Here is a 16,951-nt window from a genome sequence, read left to right as displayed (position 1 = left end):
TTAGCAAGTACATGTTAGAGAATCAAATAAAAGCAGTGGAAATCAGAGGAAATTGAAAAACGGTGGCATTTTACCTTGGATTTGGTACCAGGCATACCCATTTGTAATGCCATCTGGAAAGACTGAGCTATTGCCACACTGATTCCCTTTGTACATGCTGGCATGGTTGGAAGAGTAGGTCATTGCAAGGTGTTTGAAAATATCATCGTCTGGGGATTTGCTATAGCCTTCTAAAGTGCCAGTATCTGTATAATAAAGATGGTACAGGCCAAGTTAGTGTTCAAAAGTATACAATATTGTCTTAGATTAAAAAAAAAAAAAAATGAAGCCCCACAGAATACACATCGGTTTGTGTGATCCAGTGAAACTGTCTCAACTCCTGTAAGTGTGTTGCTTCTCCTCAACACACCAGGCATTTTGTTTTGCTCATGCTGAAGCTGACAGAAAAAAAATGGACCCAAATAGGAAACACAGATATTAGCTTACCTGGGTTACCATTATCAAATGCATAACTGGCAACCAGTGCTCCACCATGCAAGTTAGCAGAAAGAACAAATGTCTCATCTTTTAACCAATTTATCACTGCTTGAGTCTCTGGCTGTACTATGGCATTGTTGCTGTTGAAGGCATCAGGGAAATTCCTATTCAGATCTTCCCCATTCATATTGAACCTTTGAAAGAGAAAACACATTTCTAGATTTGTTAAAATATCGAATCTGAATAGATTCACAATGCTTTGGATCTGTGTTACTGTCTCTTGTGAACAGAGTTACTGGAACAGTACATGGATGGGATGAGAATCACAAACTTTTCACAAAACATGAATTAGTGCCTTTATTCTGCACTGTGAATACTACTAGCCTCTGCCCACAATCAATGATTACTGTGCTCTCCACTTGGAAATATTTCAATTACAGTACAGTGTAACTGAAATATGTCCAAAGGGGGGCATTTGGAGTGATGTTTGAAATGTCACACAAAACATAGTGTGACAACATAGTTATGTAAGCCAAATAAGGGCGTGTAATGCACAAAAGGGCATGTCTGCTTGTTTTGCAAGAAAACATGACTCACATGACTGCCAGTTGTAATGCAGTCATCCCAAACCTGTGGCAATAAAAACTTTATGGAAATCCAAAGCATTTTTATTTCTGACAGTGTTTGATGTTTAAACACTCCCATCCCCTGTGTTTACATGCTTATTTCTTCATTTCTTTTCTTCACTAGGACAGTCAACCCATCTGATTAATTAGCTTTGGTTTTAATTTTAAAAAGTTTCATTGAGTTAGCATCAATCTTTTGGATGCTTCACCCAACGGAAAAATATTTCACCTTCCATTTAAAAATCTTAGACACTTGTTTCAGGAATAAATATCCACCTCACCCCAAAGCAGGACTTACTGTAGTTCAATAAGGCAAAGAGGATATGATAGCCATGGCTAAAGACTCAAGAGAACCCAATTCTTAGCCATGCAAGTCCTCCTCGTGCAATCAGCATGACTGAGTTGCAGGATTGGACACTTGTTCTTCTTTACCTTTGTTAATTTGTTCTTTGACCGTTAGTGTTCTCTTCCTTATCTTTTCTGTCTTGTCTCTTTTTCTCTCTGTTAAAATTTTTCTACTATTTTTGAGCTCTGCAGGACCACCAGCAACAACATGAAAGCATACAAAGACTTGCAATGATTAACTTTTTTTGGCACCAAATGCTTCACACGCAGAGAATCAGCTCTGATTAGTGCAATACCCATTAAAGCCCTCTCCATTTGCACAACCTTCTCCACTTTATTTAGATTGTTTTTAATACTATTTTATAATTGCCTTTTATTAGCATAGGTAGGTTTTGTCTTCACTGGGAACTTGACAGTTCTCCTATCAATGGCCTAGTAAGCACTGCAGGTAGTGTGAAGATGGCCACTAATATTTTCACCCTGTCTTAACTTGATAAATCTAATATGGACATGGGGGTGTAAAAATGCTGTGAGCAGCCTATGCTAGCAACATGGGTGGGACCAAGTGCTAGGGCTAACCTATACTTAAGAGAAGATTGACGCGCTGCAATTGATCTTCCTGAGTTTGATTTTACCACCTCTGTTAAGACTCAGCAAAATCAACCTCTCTGCACTCAGCCATTGACCTGTGTACTCCATGTTATCGTATGGAGTAAGGAATGTTGGCATGAGTCTAAAAGTACAGACAGCCTTGCTTCATGGGAGGCACTACACAGCATCACCCCAGCCATTGAGCTCTCCCTAGCTATCTGTTCCATCTTTGCCTAAAACTGTCTCAGAGTAGAAATCCCAAGAGAGTCATAGGAGGCGTGCTGCCATAGTGTAGGGTGGAACCACATGTGCTTTTGTAATGCATAAAATGACCAATTTCAATGTGAATGCTTAAATTTTCTTTGTTGGTGGGGCAGGTGAGGAGTGGAGGCTTCACCCAATTTGGCATATGTATTGTAAAACCAGTGCATTCATTTATGTCTCACCCCAGCCCCTCGGCAAACTGAAAACTTAAAATGAATTTATCTGCCACCTCATCTTGAAGAGTGATTGGGAACACAGGGCATTCCACTGCCCCAAATTCAGAAATCTGAGATTCTCAGTCAAAGTTAAATCCTTGTGACTGTCTTTATTTTTTGGCATCTTGGGATCCTGAAAAGTTGTACTTTGGGTCAGAATCCAGGATAATCCAAGGTTAAACCATACAAAAATTACAATCATTCATCTCTAGTTCAGAGCTGGCATTCTCCCTCTTTCTCCTCCCTCCCCCCATGTGCTCTTTCTGTCTCTCTCTCTCTCTCTCTCTCACACACACGCACACACACACACTCATAGTGTCTAACATCTTTCTTCAAAGCAAAGCCCTGTGCCCCATTTGTGTGGCCCAAAACATATCCCTCATGTAGCTCTGATGCTATTGTATCCAGCCAAGTGACTGGGTCACACTTGCTATCTCTAAATGTTAATAAAACAACTTCCCTGCTTATGCTCCTCTGCCCCCTCCCTCACATCCTTACCGTCCTTTTGAGTACTGACAGTCAGGCACAGTTGCAGCTTCAAACCCATCGGGGTTCATTGATGGCATGATATGTATCCGGGTGCTATCAATTAGCCTTTTAACAACTGGATCGCTCTCAGCATTGGTGACCAGGAAATCTATCAAATGGAGCAGCAGCTCCCTCCCAACTGTCTGTATTGAGAAGCACAGTTTTTATTTTTTGAGTACACCATAAAGAAATGACGATGCACAAGATGTTGCTTATTTGATCTGATGAAGATAATACCGTAGGATATAGACGTGGCAAAAGCATAACTGCAAAGCAAATGCCCCGTGGTCAATGTTACTTTGTTACAGCTCCTGGCTGCGAGAAGATAAAATGTCATTTAGCAGAAGAGAAAGGAGTGAATGGGAAGTGGTCCCTTTTAACAAGTGATTTTAAGTTCAGAGCGACAAGGGTTCTGTAGCGGAAACGGAACTGCACCATCTAGGACAATGTTTAAGAAGCATACAGATAGGTGTTGTCTGGGACCTGTGCTTTGTTAGTATATTAGCATACTACGTTAGTATGTTAGAATGGTCATCCCATCAGTGATATAAGGTTGTCTGTGCTAGGGGACCTCATTATTACATGAGGCAATCTATTCTTACTATCGTATTTGGGTGCACACAATACACGTTTACACACAACACTTGGCTGTGGATTGCTGAGCTGATCCCATATTGCCTTGGACCTTTGCGGGGGCAGGTGTAAAATGTCCAGGGTGTATATGTATTTTGCACCTCCTTATGCATGTGCTGTTCCCATAAATGCTGCAAATGGCTTGTCTGCACAGTGCTGCATGCCTGTGTTATCAGGGCCACTGACTACACATTACTGCATTCTCTCAGTCACATTGCCGTAACTTCAGCAACAGTCCCGAGCTGCTGACAGATTGACGGTGGGCCTGGTGATATATGCAGAGGTAAGGCGCTTACGTGGCATCTCGAACTGTTTTACATTGTGCTGGGAAGCTGGCTATTTGCTTTGGTTTGGTTGCTGAACTTCTTCTTTTTTTTTGTGTCTCTTTGCAGAAAGGATGAGGTCCAATCCCAGCTTGGGAGGGAGGTGAGCCCACTTAGTCCTTCCATGAAACTGTCAGTTCCACCACACGCCTACTCCCCCACCTCGTGCAGTCATGGTGGGAAGTGGGTGGGTGGGTCAGCAAGGTATGCACTAGTCATTGGGGATGGGTAAAGGAGATCGGTGGATCCATGAGGTCACTGCGAAGCAATCACTACGAAGATGAGAATATCTGTGCAGCGTTGCAGGCACTTGTGCATGGACAGGTGGTATTTAACAGCATGATGAGGGACTACAGTGCTGCGGCTAATGCCAAAATGCCCTAACAAGGCTTTTGTGGTAACTTACAATATACTTTGACTAATGCAATTATCAGGAGGGAAAATCCTGTTTACGCCAATCAGGAAACTCATATTAGAAGTGTGTTATCAATTACCACCTTCAAACACAGTTGTCTCTGGCACAGAATTGTTCTCAATGTGGAAAAAACTAAAACACTGATCATTTGCACAATAAGATAATTATATTACTGATCTCTGCCAAATTGTAGTTCAGGTTCTTCAGAATGTTTATACCGTAAAATTTTTATTAATAGAAGATGATTACTCCCTTCAGAGATGCTAGTGCTGATGTTAAAGCTGCACGTTGCTGTTTGTGCTGGAGGTGGGCCTAAATGGTTTGGAGATCACCAAGCAGAGGACGGGGAGAGGAGAGGGGGTATTACCCATAATGCAGATCTCTTGCTTTCTGAGTACCACTGATGCAGGCTAGAAGTTGATCAAGGAGTGAAAACAGTTGAAGCAGTTTAGCAGAAAGATTGGGGACAGTGAAGTCAAGGGAAATAAGATGGCTGCAAGCTTTGTTGAAAAATACAGATCAGTTGATCAACATGTTAAATAAATGTCCCCTTTGTCAGTTTTCTTGCTCTTGACTACTAAAAGAGATAATGAGTTTTGATGATAGCATCACAATGAGGTTTAATGACAAGTGTCCAAATACAGGAATTCAAAGGGAACCTGATTAGCTGGATAAGGACCTGAATCCAGTTGCTATAAAATCAATGCACTCCGACTCAGCAGCTCCCTAATAATTAACTCTTGTTTACAGGGTGTGGGAGATGGGCAAGGAAATGTCCCCTGGCTTTGCTCGTTTCTTTGCCAAAGGACATGCTAATTTCATGAGACTTCATACTCCCTTCCACTTCAACAAGGCAAGGGGAGGGTGGACTTGGGTGGCCTAATTGGAGCTGGAGGCATGTGCCACTGCAGTACAATCCTATTTCTTCCACGGGGAAGCCCATCTTTAATTAAACAAATTGGAGAGCAGTACACAGCCATGTGTTGTTCCCAACATCCACCTACAAGGCACATCTCCAGTTCCCACACTCCCAATACTGAGGAAGTTACTTTGTGTAGTAACAATGATTCTTGAAGGTGTGTGTCCCTGTGGGTGCTCCACTTTGGGTGTTGGTGGGTCCTCGCACCGGTACTCAGAGATTCTCCTATAGACATGGTTTCCTGTGCTGTGCATGTGCAGTAGTGCCTCCTCATATTATCTGGCAAGCATGCGGCACAGGCCCCTCCATTCCTCCTCTGCCCTAGCAAACAGAGCAGGAGTCCCCATAGCAGGGGAAGGAGGGAGAGAAGTGGAGCACCCAAGGGGGACACATCTTGAAGAACCATCATTACTGCACAAGGTGAGTAAGTTCTTCTTCCAGTAGAGTGCCTGTGGGTGCTCCACTCTGGGTGACTATCAAGCAGTAATGGCAGTCTGGAGGTGGGTTTGGAGCCCAGGAATGATTACAGCTGACAGAACTGCTTGACCCACTTGGATGGAGAGAGAACCTGAGGGGGGAACTTAGGATGAGGGTGAAGAGTGACTCCATAAAGTAGAACCCTGAAATATGTGCACTTATGTTGCGCAAATCTCGGGTTAATGCAAGTCTGAGTGTCAGTCAGCCGGGAGCCAGGCAGCTCCCTGCCACTCACAGGAATGAGGAAACTGACCAGTGCTACTGTGCTGGTCAGTTCCCCCATTGCTGTCAGTGGCAGCAGAGGAGAGCCTGACTCTGGGCTGCCACCACCGACAAGAGCGGTAGCCTGACTCTCGCTGTCCCTGACAGGAGTGATTTCCCTGCTATTGTCAAGGGCGGCAGCCTCCCCACTCCTAACAGGGGAGGCAAGAGTCAAGCTGCATCTCCTGTCAGAGGTGGCAGGCTGACTCTTGGCTGCCGCCATGGACGGGAACTGAGGAAATGACCAGTGCAGCAGCACGGATCAATCTCCAGTCTCCTGTGAGAGGCAGTGAGCTGGGAGCCAGGCTCTAGCTCCCCATCACTCACAGGAGCAGGGAAACTGACCAGCTCTCCACTGCCCACACTGATAGAAGTGGGGAAACTGATGAGTTTTGTGAGCTGGTCAGTTTCCTGGCTCCGCCGAGTAACACAAAATTTGACTTACGCAGGGTTGTGCAGGAACACAACCTCTCTGTGAGTTGGGGGTCTACTGTACTTGGTAAACACTGCATAAGGACGTTCAGCAATCAGGGCAGCAAGCTCCCCAGCCCTCCTGGCCGACATGAGGATGACTAAAAATGAGACCTTCACTGACAGATGGAGCCAGAAACATGTTGCCAGGGGTTCAAAGCGTGGCTTCATGAGACAATAGAGCACACGGTTAAGGTCCCAGATGGGGACTGCAGAACGTGCCAATGAAAAAGCATTTTGCAGACCTGTCAAAAAAAAGTTTGGTGATTGGATGTGTGATGAAGGAGACCCCATCCGCCGCCCACTGGAACAGCGCCTATGCGGCAGCATTCACCCCAACAGCACTAAGGACCAGGCCAGACTCATACAGGTGCAGCAGATAGTCAAGGTGGACAGGACAATACACAGTGTGAAGAGGCATAGGGTGATGCGTGCCCAACCACTGAGAGAACCACATACATCTGCAGAGGTAGGACTTGCAGGTGGACTCCCATCTACTGTTAACAAGGACCCTTTTCACCCCCTCAGAGCATGTGATTTCGGCATCCTGAAATCATGAAGGAGCCACATGCGAAGGTGAAGCTACAGTGGATCAGGGTGAAGGATGCGACCAAAGTCCAGAGACAGAAGGTTGCACCAGGGAGGAAAGGGATACGCAGTTGCCACTGACAGCTGGTACAGGTAAGGATTCCAAGTTTGTCTCAGCCACGCCGCGCCTATCAGGATGAGGCAAGCCCCATCCAGTCAGACTTTGACCAGAAGCTTGTGAATCAAGGGAAGGGGAGGAAATATGTAAAGATGGGGCGCATCCCATTTGATGGAGAAAGCGTCTCCAAGAGACTGCCTCCCAAGGCCCGCTCTGAAGCAGTACTGACGGCACTTCCGGTTGACTTGGATCACGAACAAGTCTATGTATGGCTGGCCCCAAAGCTGGAACATGTGGCTGAGGGCAATTGTGTTGATTTCCCACTTGTGGAGATCACTGAACCATCAACCAAGGGTATCTGTGGTCACGTTTGGTACCTCAGGGAGATATGTGGCCACCAGAGTGATGTGGTGCTGAAGGCACCAAGTCCACCGTTTTATGGCTTCTGCACACAGGGACGGAGACTGAACCCTGCCCTGATGGATGACATAACACATGCAGGTGGTGTTGTCTGTGAGGACGTTGACAGTTCTGTGTGTCAGGTGCTGACAGAATTGCTGGCAAGCATAGCAGACTGCCCAGAACTCCAGGAGATTTATGTGGCGTGCTTGCTCAGTGAAGGATGACAACTTGCCCTGGACTTCGAGGGAACCCAAATGTGCCCTACATCCCATAAGGGAGGCACCTGTAGTGAGGGTAATAGAAGGGGACAGTTAGTGGAACGGCACCATGGTGAGAACGTTGTCCAGACATGTTTACCACTGAAGGGAGGCGAAAACACGGGACAGGGTGGCCACTGATTTGGACAGCGAGTCCTTGGCTGGGGCATAGCATTTGGCCAGCTGGATTAGAGGCACCACGTATGCAGTCTGGCTCGCTTGACCACGTAGGTGGTGGTGGCCATATGACCCAGCAAGTTCAGGCACGCGTACACTGTGATGGTGGGAGACAGTCGCATCACCAGGATGAAATTCAGAAATGAGGGCTCTTTTATGAGACAATCGTCCAGATATGGGAAGATAATCACCTGTGATGTTGTAGGTGGGGGGCAAAGACTGTCAGAATTTTGGAGAACACCCTGGGCACAGATGACAGCCCAAAAGTGAGGACCCTGTCTTGGTAGTGACAGGATCCCACCGTAAAACGAAGGAAGCGCTTGTGTGCTGGATGGATTGTGATGTGGAAATAGGCGTCCTGGAGGTCAATAGCCAAGAGCCAGTCTTCTTTGTCCAGAGCCAGGATAGTGGTCACGAGAGTTACCATCTTGAAATGTAAATAGAGAACGTATTTGTTGAGTGTCCGGAGGTCCAGCATAGCCCTCCATCCCCCCTTCTTTTTCTGGATTAGGAAGTATGTGGAGAAGAATCCCCTGCCCTGAATCTCTGCTGGGACTGGCTTGACAGCACCCAGGCAGAGGAGATGCCATACCTCTTACTCAAGTAGATTCTCATAAGAAGAGTTCCTGAAGAGGGACAGGGTAGGGGGACAGTTGGGGCAGGGAGGAAGAAAATGGGATGGAATACCTGCAGCCCACTAATTCTAGGACCCACTTGTCCAAAGTAATGGTGTCCCAGCAATGCAAAAAGGGGAAGAGGCCATGGTGGAATGGGGGGCAACCAGACTGTGAGACGGCTGGAGTGGAAGATCTCTCAGGCTCCCGACCGAACCCTCAAAACTGCTGCATGGGCTGCTGAGGGTGGGACACCATGAATTGCTGGTGGTGTTGCTCATGAGGCTTGTGCCACTGGGGCCTGTGCCAATCCTGCAGCACTTCATTAGTAATCTCCCAAGATTTTGGGGAGTAAAGGCCCACAGCTGCAGGCATGCTGGCACTTTGAAGTTTTGACACTTCGAAGTTGCTGCAGGGGAGAATTACCCTAATGAGGTGCTGCGTCTTCATCGCAGCACTTTACCTGTAATCTCCCATCACCCTGATTAACATGCCCCCTTCGAAGTTGGGGGCAAGTGTACAACCAGCTGTAGTGTTGCAGCTGCTGCTGGAACTGCTTCCGTGACCTCTGTTAGGGAGGAGTATCGAGCTCGTTTGAATGGTGGGGGAGTTGCACAGTGTCGTACAAGAGTCTTTCATAAAATGCAGGACCTCATCTTTTTTGCAGCAAACAGGTGTTTGTCAAAGGGTAGGTCCTCCACCTTCTGCTGAAGGTCTTTGGGGACCATCAAGGGTTGCAGCCACGAAGTGCGCTTCATGACCACAGTGGAGGCCATGACCCTAGCCGCTGTGTCTACCACATCCACAGTGGACTGGAGTTCTGTACAGGCAATGGTATGCTCTTCATGCATGTCATTTATGAGGGTTGGGTGTTACTGCTCTGTTCGGAGGGAAACAACTTTTGCAGTTTAGAATGACTGAGGTGGTCACAGTTGGCCAGAATGGCTGCATAGTTCACTGCCCATAGGAGCAACATGTCCAATGAATAAACTGCACCCTACGATGTCCTGCTTTTTGCTCATCTTATCCTGAGGACTGGAATGAAAGGGTTTGGACTTATTACAGACAGCAGTGACAAACAGAAAGTTTGGTTGCAGATGAGTGAATAGGAACTCCACGTCCTTGGACACCACAAAATACTTCTTATCGGCCCTCTTGTTAGTGAGAGGACTAGATGTTGGCATCTGCCAGATTCGTGGGGTCCATTATTGCTTTGTCCATAGGCAGCAGAATTCTGGAGAAGGTGGGGGCTGCAGGGCGTGGAGAAGACTGCACCTCCTGTGGGTCCTGGGCCACACACTGAAACAGCTCCTGAAAAGTCCATAAGTCATCTATAGGGGAAAGTAAGACTGAGATCACTGCATCTTCAAGTGAAGAAGAGGAAAGATGCAGTGAGGATCTGTCTACACCCTCCAACAGGAAGTCCCCTGCCTCAGAGTGCTGCAATGGGGGAGGATATAGCACTGACGTGGTGGGCTGTGGTGACACAGGGAGGTCCCTGGACACAGCTGGCAGAGCATGGGAGCAGGGCAACTAGTGAAGAGTGGGCTTTTGTGGATATGGATACTGGTGCGCAAACCATGGTGGGGGTGGCTGTGGATAAGCCATTGTAGGCAGCACATCTTCCCAGTTGGAGTGCATGGCATTGGAGAGCTGCAATGAAAAGACACTCCTTCAGTCAGAGCTGCCCCCTCCTGGGGTGGATGGCTGGTCCCCTGAGCCATGCAAGAACCCCAAACATCCAGATGAACACAGAGATGGAGGCAGCACTAGGGACATACGGTGCAGCAAGCTGGACAGTGCCGGGACCAGTGCCGTGTACGCCCTTGGCAGCAAGTCTGTGTGTGCTGGTGACAGAGGCTTACGCGAGGCTGTGTCCCAGTGTCACTTCAATGCCTTGTCCAGTGCTGCAAGAGAGTGGGGCACTGCTTTGTCTCTGGACCTGTGCCTTGTGTGAGCGGCATGGGGACTTGGAGCGGTGCTGTTTGTGCTCCATTTCCGGCACTGACGTTGGGGTCTAGTTTTTGATGACTTCTTATGCCTGGGAGTAGAAGTGGTCAAAGCCAGGGGTGTCAATTGTTTCAGAGGCACCGAATGCTGGTGGCTTGGCTCCGTGAGTGTCGCCATGAGCAGTGCCATCTTAGATGGTGCTGGGGACATTGCGGCAGACTTTTCAAGTGGCACGGCTTGTGAGGATGGTGCCAGAGGCCAACAACGTGCTAGGTAAGGACCCATGTTGGCGGTTGGGGTGCCAACCAATGAAGAGGGACATGCAGAGTCCTTACCCTTGGTCTCCCGTGCTGGTTTTTAGGTGGAGGGCTGCTCCGGGGCGGGTGGTTGGAGGGACTTGTTGTACAGGTAAGTGTGAAGCCTACTGACTCAGTCCTTCCTGGCCCGCACCATGAGGGCAGGATTTGGTTTGGTGACCCTCACCCAGGCACTTAATGCAGGATTGTGTGGCCATCAGAGGCAGGCATGGCTTCCCTGGACATTGCACATCATTTGAAGCCTGGTGGTGATAACGCAGTAACTAATTCTAACATTAAGCCTAACTAATTTTTTTGGGTTTTTTTTTGTTTTTTAACTTTAACAAGAAAAATAACTTGGATAAGGGAAGAACAAACACTAACTCACTCACTCGCTTTTCAGTGAGAGTGAGAGACAGAGGGAATGCGCACAAAGCTCTGTCTGAGGCCAAGAACGATAGAGAAGGAACTGAGGGACCTGTGCTGTGCGCATGACAGCACAAGGAGGTGCTATTGCACACATGCAGCACGTGAAACCACAGCTATCGAAGAATCTCCAAGCACCAGTGCAGGGACATACTGACACCCAGAGCAGAGCACCCACATGAGCACTACTCGAAGAAGAACACTATAAAACATCTCTCTACAACAGCTAGGTGTAATTTATTCGGTTTCCAGCTGCTGTGTCCATTTTGTTCCTTTTTTCCCTTTCTGTACTAATTTCTCCCTATTTACTTGGAAGGATGGAGCTATGGGCCAAGGTTACTCCTTCCCATGTATGAAAGATTATCTGCATGCCAATACTATTCTTGAGAGCCCAGAACATTCTGTTGATGCTTAACACAGTCTGTAAATCATACATGAAACAAGACATGCCTAGGAATCATTTTAAATCTTTCTATCCGGGTTCGCATGCAGTTGTAGCTGCCACAGTACAAAAACCTTCCACTTGTGCATAAAGTGGTGTAACTAATATCTGTCACACGTGATGTGTTCTCTCATCTGCTCACCCAGGGAGAATTTTGTGCCTGTAATATTTTGGCAGAGTTTTAAATTTTTAAAAGCTACACTCTTCTCTGTAGCTGTTAGAAGGCTAAGGTGAAAAAATGTACTTTGCACATAGATTGGAAAATGGTGAGGTGTGTAGTCCTTTTTTCTCTTGGGATCTGCTATGTAGTTTATCTCCAATTGGCCCTGAAGAAAGCAGTCTCCTGCACAGGTGAGCTTCACTTTCATTCTGAGTGGAGTTGACAACTGCAATTTTCAATCCAGAGCTTTCAACGTTTTCTTTTAAATCTTGTGGGCCCAGTCACCAAGCACGTTGCAGATAGGGAATGAGACCTTGAATTTGCTTGCTATTCTATAAGGGGGACATATCTGTTGTACTCAGTGTAGTTTTGCAGAGGAAACACTACAGTGTTCCATGAGAGAAGGAATGTTACAAGAGCTGATGATTTTACATGCGCCATACCGCCACAGTCCAGATGCAAGGTGACAAAGATAAAAAAGAAGACCCCAGGAAAGCTGTCCCAGGATAGGGATTCCTTCCTACTTCCAGATCACCAGCTGCCTGCACTGGACTGGCTATACTGGGCAATGCACAAGCTCATTAAAACATCACTGATTCCCACTGGAGGCCTTGGATTGTGACCCAGGAATCACTGTTTCTAAGCACTAATACGAGAGATATACACAAATGCTACATCTACACTACAGCAATCTGTCAACAGAAGTTAGGCTATGTCTACACCACCAGTTAAATTAGATTTTATTAAATTTGATTTTATAACACTGGATTTTATAAATTTGATTTGGAGTATCCTCACTTCCCCACAAAGTGGTATTAGTGCTGGCACACTGAATGGCCAAACATCGACTGCTGCGGCAGTGCATTGTGGAAACCTATCCCACAGTTCCCTAAGCCACACATTCTGCACCCTTCCCCGGGGCCCTGCTGCACCCCCACTGCTGGCAGCACTCACCCTGCTGCTTGATTCCCAGGTCCCTGCAGCTTGGGGGGGTAGGGGAGGGGAGGAGCCATGAAACTGACCAGCACTGCTACCAAGCATTCATGAAACTTAATTACCCACTGGGAGAAGTTAAAAACAAACAAACAAACAAAAAACAATTTGACAGGACCAGACGAATACTCAGAAACCAGCTACTTCAAAATAGGCCCAAGGAGGTCAATAACAGAACACCACTTGTCATCACCTACAGACCCCAGCTCAAACCCCTGCAGCGCTTTACCAAAAACCTACAACCTGTTCTAAATCATGATGCTACACTCTGGAAGGCCCTAGCTTAGAGGCCTGTTCTCTCCTATAGACAACCTCCTAACCTAATGAAACTTCTCACTAGGAACCACAGGCCATACCACAGTAACACTAATCCTGAAACCTTTCATTGCAACAAACCCTGTTGCCAACTTTGTCCACATATTTCTGGAGATACCACCACTGGACCTAACCACGTTAATTTCAAGATCAGGGGCTCATTCTCCCATACCTCAGCCAATGTTATATATGCCATCATGTGCCAGCAATGCCCCTTTACTATGTACATTGGACAAACTGGGCAAACTCTTTGCCAAAGAATGAAGGGCACAGAGCAGACTATTAGGAACCTTAATACAGATAAGCCGGTCAGTGGGCATTTCAGTGGAGTGGGCCATTCTGTTAAAGACCCGAGGCTATGCGTCCTACAACAAAGAGACTTTAACAGCCAATTACAAAGGGAGATGCGTGAACTGGAGTTCATGCTCAAATTCAATACATTAACTCTTGGTCTCAATAGAGAGAGCAATTATTTCATGCATTACAAGGACGCTTTCCCTTTCTTTGGTACTCATAATGATCTCAGGCAAGACACTTGTATCTCTCCCTCTTGTCCCCCATTTTAGTTCCATGTATCTGATATGTCAGGTTTTATTTTATATTTTTTGGACCTCTGTCCCATATAATTGTACTAGAAATGCTATTGATCTGAGGAAGTGGGTCTGCCCATGAAAGCTCATCACTGAATAAATTATTTAGTTAGTCTTTAAAGTGCTACATGACTGCTGGTTTGTTTTGTTATTACAGAAGAAGAGAGACATGGATTTTTACCAAAGAGAGGTGATTCCTGAAGAACCAGGAACCTAGAGTAGGGGTGCTTGGTGCATCATGAAGGAAGATTACATGTGCAGTTGCCCTCGACTATGATATCAAGCCTAAACTGGCCAAATATACCCCACTTTGCTCAGTTTATACTTGAATGAGCCATAGCAGGCTTAAAACTTGTATCTGTACAAATCCATTTCCCTATTGGCTGGTACCCAGCTGTGGCAACCTGATGCTATTTGGCACTTAATAACAAAACTGTAGCGCTACTGAACTTGATGAGCAGTCTGTGTGTTCCTTGTTTTTGCCACTGAAAGAAATATCAAAGCCTGTTGTAGTGCTAGTAGTCGTACCAAGTAGAACTGGTCAATCCCCTTAGTTAATTTAAGGAAGTGATGGTTTAGAAAAAAGAATACAGAGTGTGGGGGTAAGAGGAGGAAAAGGAAGTAATTTGAGACTGATTAAAAGCACTCTGTATGCTATGGAAAAATGTTAATCTGCCTTTTTAAAATGTCATGTTCTGTTGAATGGACTTTGAAGATTTCCAAAGTAAAAAACAAACAATCATATTGCTCTTGGCTTTTTTCCTAGTCACAGAGTGAACACTTGTGTGTTAGGCTGCTCATTGGCACATATATCACATGAAGTCATTTAACTTAGGCTTGAGCTGGAAACCTAGCAGACAGGAAAACACAGTCCACTCAATAATTGTACGCATCTTCTGAAAACTCTTCTCAGCATCTTTTCTCCCTCCTTTTTTCATCCTAGTGTGCACAGTAGAGACAATCTGCACATCAGTTTTCACGTGGTTCCTTGTAGCACTTTCTTGGGGTTTTGTTCTTACTGTGACTCAGCAGGTCCGCTTTAATCAACTGTTTCTTGGAACTCTGACAGATGTGGCTTCCACACCTACCTACAGTCATCAAGAGTTAGGAGACCTACACTTGTGAAAATCCCTGGGAAGCATCAAAATATGTGATTATGACAACGGTGTAAACCAGGGGTGTGCAAAGTGGGGGATGGGCAATTTCATAAGGGGCAGACAGCACAAACCAGCCGCTGGATGTCAGGCTCATCCAGCTCATTAAAAATGCTGAAATAAGTTACTATTTTTATGTAGGTGTATTCACATTTATACACTGATTAAGGGCGTTTTTATGTTCTACATACTTATTTTCTTACATGTGCCAAAAAAAGTTTTTTGTTTTTCATATGAACGTAATAAAAATTTCAGTGGGATTGGATTACATTAGTCAGGTTGGGGGTGCCCTGCAAATTCCAGAGATGAAAAGAACGACCTGACATAAAAAGTTTGCTCACCACTGGCCTAAAAGAAAATCTGGGGATACAGAACACATGAACTGCAGAGGTGGGTAGATAGAAAGGTTTGCCTTGACAGGGTTTTTTTACCTCACTAAAACTCAGTATTGAACATAACCAACCAAAATGCCACCCACACAACCACCAGGTCATCCATGTCCTGTCTAGAAGCTTCTTTAATTATAAATTATTTTCATTATACAGAGATTAACTTTTTGTGACATATCAAGAAGCCAACATGACAGATATGTTCTTTCACTCAGGCTAGTCCAACACTGATCAAGAGCCCAGTTTCTTGTAACAAAAAGAATAAGATTGTGGTAATGGAAGGAAAATGATTGTAAACTGCAATAAAAGAATGAGGAAGAGGGAGCTTTCACCTGAGGCCCTGGCTACACTATTGCTATATGTTCAGATTAACTGGTGTGTGGGGTAGAAACGCCCAAGCAGGAAACACTTAGCAGTGTTAATAAAACAATGGGAGAAGCTGAATACTGTGGTGTAACTGGGATCCCTTTTTAATTGTGTAAATTATCAGCTGACTGGAGAAACACAATTCCAACATACAGTCATGACTGAGATTTCAAAATTTGTTTTCCTTCTGCACCGGAACAGACAAAGAAACTTCAAATGTTTTTGTAAAAATGGAATCATTGAAACAGCTGGCTTTGGGTCGCACCCTACGTTTTTTAATTTAGAAAGGAATTAGTGGGGTAGGGGTAGAGAAGGGAAATGATGCATGACAGTTCAAGCAGTAACCTACTAGATTCAGAATTGAGTTTTTCATCCCAGATCACTCGGAATCAGGCAAAACAGGATCCTGAACTTGTGCTTTCCACATCTTGGGTCATTTCCCTACCATCAACATATAGAATGAGGGCAGGTCTACACTAGATCTGAAAGTTGGTTTCAGATAGGCAATTTTACCTACGGCAATTGTGTAGCTGCAATTGATGTATTGGAAATTGACTTACCTGACTGTCTTCACCAGGGAAGGTCGATGGGAGCATGTCTCCTGATGACCCCCCTTATTCCTTGTGACAGTGGGGAGTACAGGGTTCAACTGCCAACCCCACACAGCTTGATTTAGTGTGTCTTTGCCACACGTGCCCTCAGTCTATTGCAGTCCTTGTCATATTGGAGACCTACATCAGTGAGGTGGCTTGATGCTGAGGGAAAACGTAAGGCACCTTAAACACCCTCCAACCCCAGCACTGCCTGAAGTGCGCTGCGGTCCAGCAGTGCTTTAAAAAGGCCCAGGATTCTGGCTGTCTCTGCTGTTACAGTAGCGATGGCATTAGCATCCTGGAAGAGTCGAACATGACCATCATTGAAGCCACCGTCATTCATCAACAACTTCATTGGACTGGTCATGTGGTTCAGATGTCTGATCAGCGCCTGCCAAAACAGATTCTGTTTTCTGAGTTGGAGGAAGGACACAGGAGCATTGGTGTTGACACTTGGGAGAACCTTGACCAGGACCAGTGAAGAACAACCTTGCCCTGTGAAGAGGGACCTGGCCCGGTGGAGAGCAGTGCACCATGAGGGGGTGGCACAATTTGAGAGGTCTCGCTACAGTGCAGATCAGGAGAGGGGGAGAAGAAGAAAAGAGCATCAAAAACCACCCAGGCCCCTCCAACATC

General features: G+C 45.9%; 1 protein-coding gene across 3 annotated transcripts in view; it reads right to left on the bottom strand.

The window, feature by feature from the left end:
- CPM (carboxypeptidase M) overlaps positions 1–16,951 on the bottom strand; it is a 75,689-nt gene that overhangs the window by 20,106 nt on the left and 38,632 nt on the right. For 2 of the 3 annotated variants that reach the window (XM_075013143.1, XM_075013153.1), the window contains 3 exons: positions 3,017–3,189; positions 487–671; positions 75–245 (listed from right to left, as the gene is read on the bottom strand). In XM_075013143.1, the coding sequence (XP_074869244.1) occupies positions 75–245; positions 487–671; positions 3,017–3,189 (529 nt within the window). Of the gene's footprint in view, positions 1–74; positions 246–486; positions 672–3,016; positions 3,190–16,282; positions 16,478–16,951 lie in introns of all 3 variants that reach the window. The other variant, XM_075013163.1, reaches the window with a different exon arrangement.

This window comes from Carettochelys insculpta, chromosome 1 (genome assembly GCF_033958435.1).
Source record: "Carettochelys insculpta isolate YL-2023 chromosome 1, ASM3395843v1, whole genome shotgun sequence".
Lineage (NCBI taxonomy): Eukaryota > Metazoa > Chordata > Testudines > Carettochelyidae > Carettochelys > Carettochelys insculpta.
The sequence above is the reverse complement of the archived record's forward strand: the minus strand, read 5'-3'. Positions and strand labels throughout refer to the sequence as shown.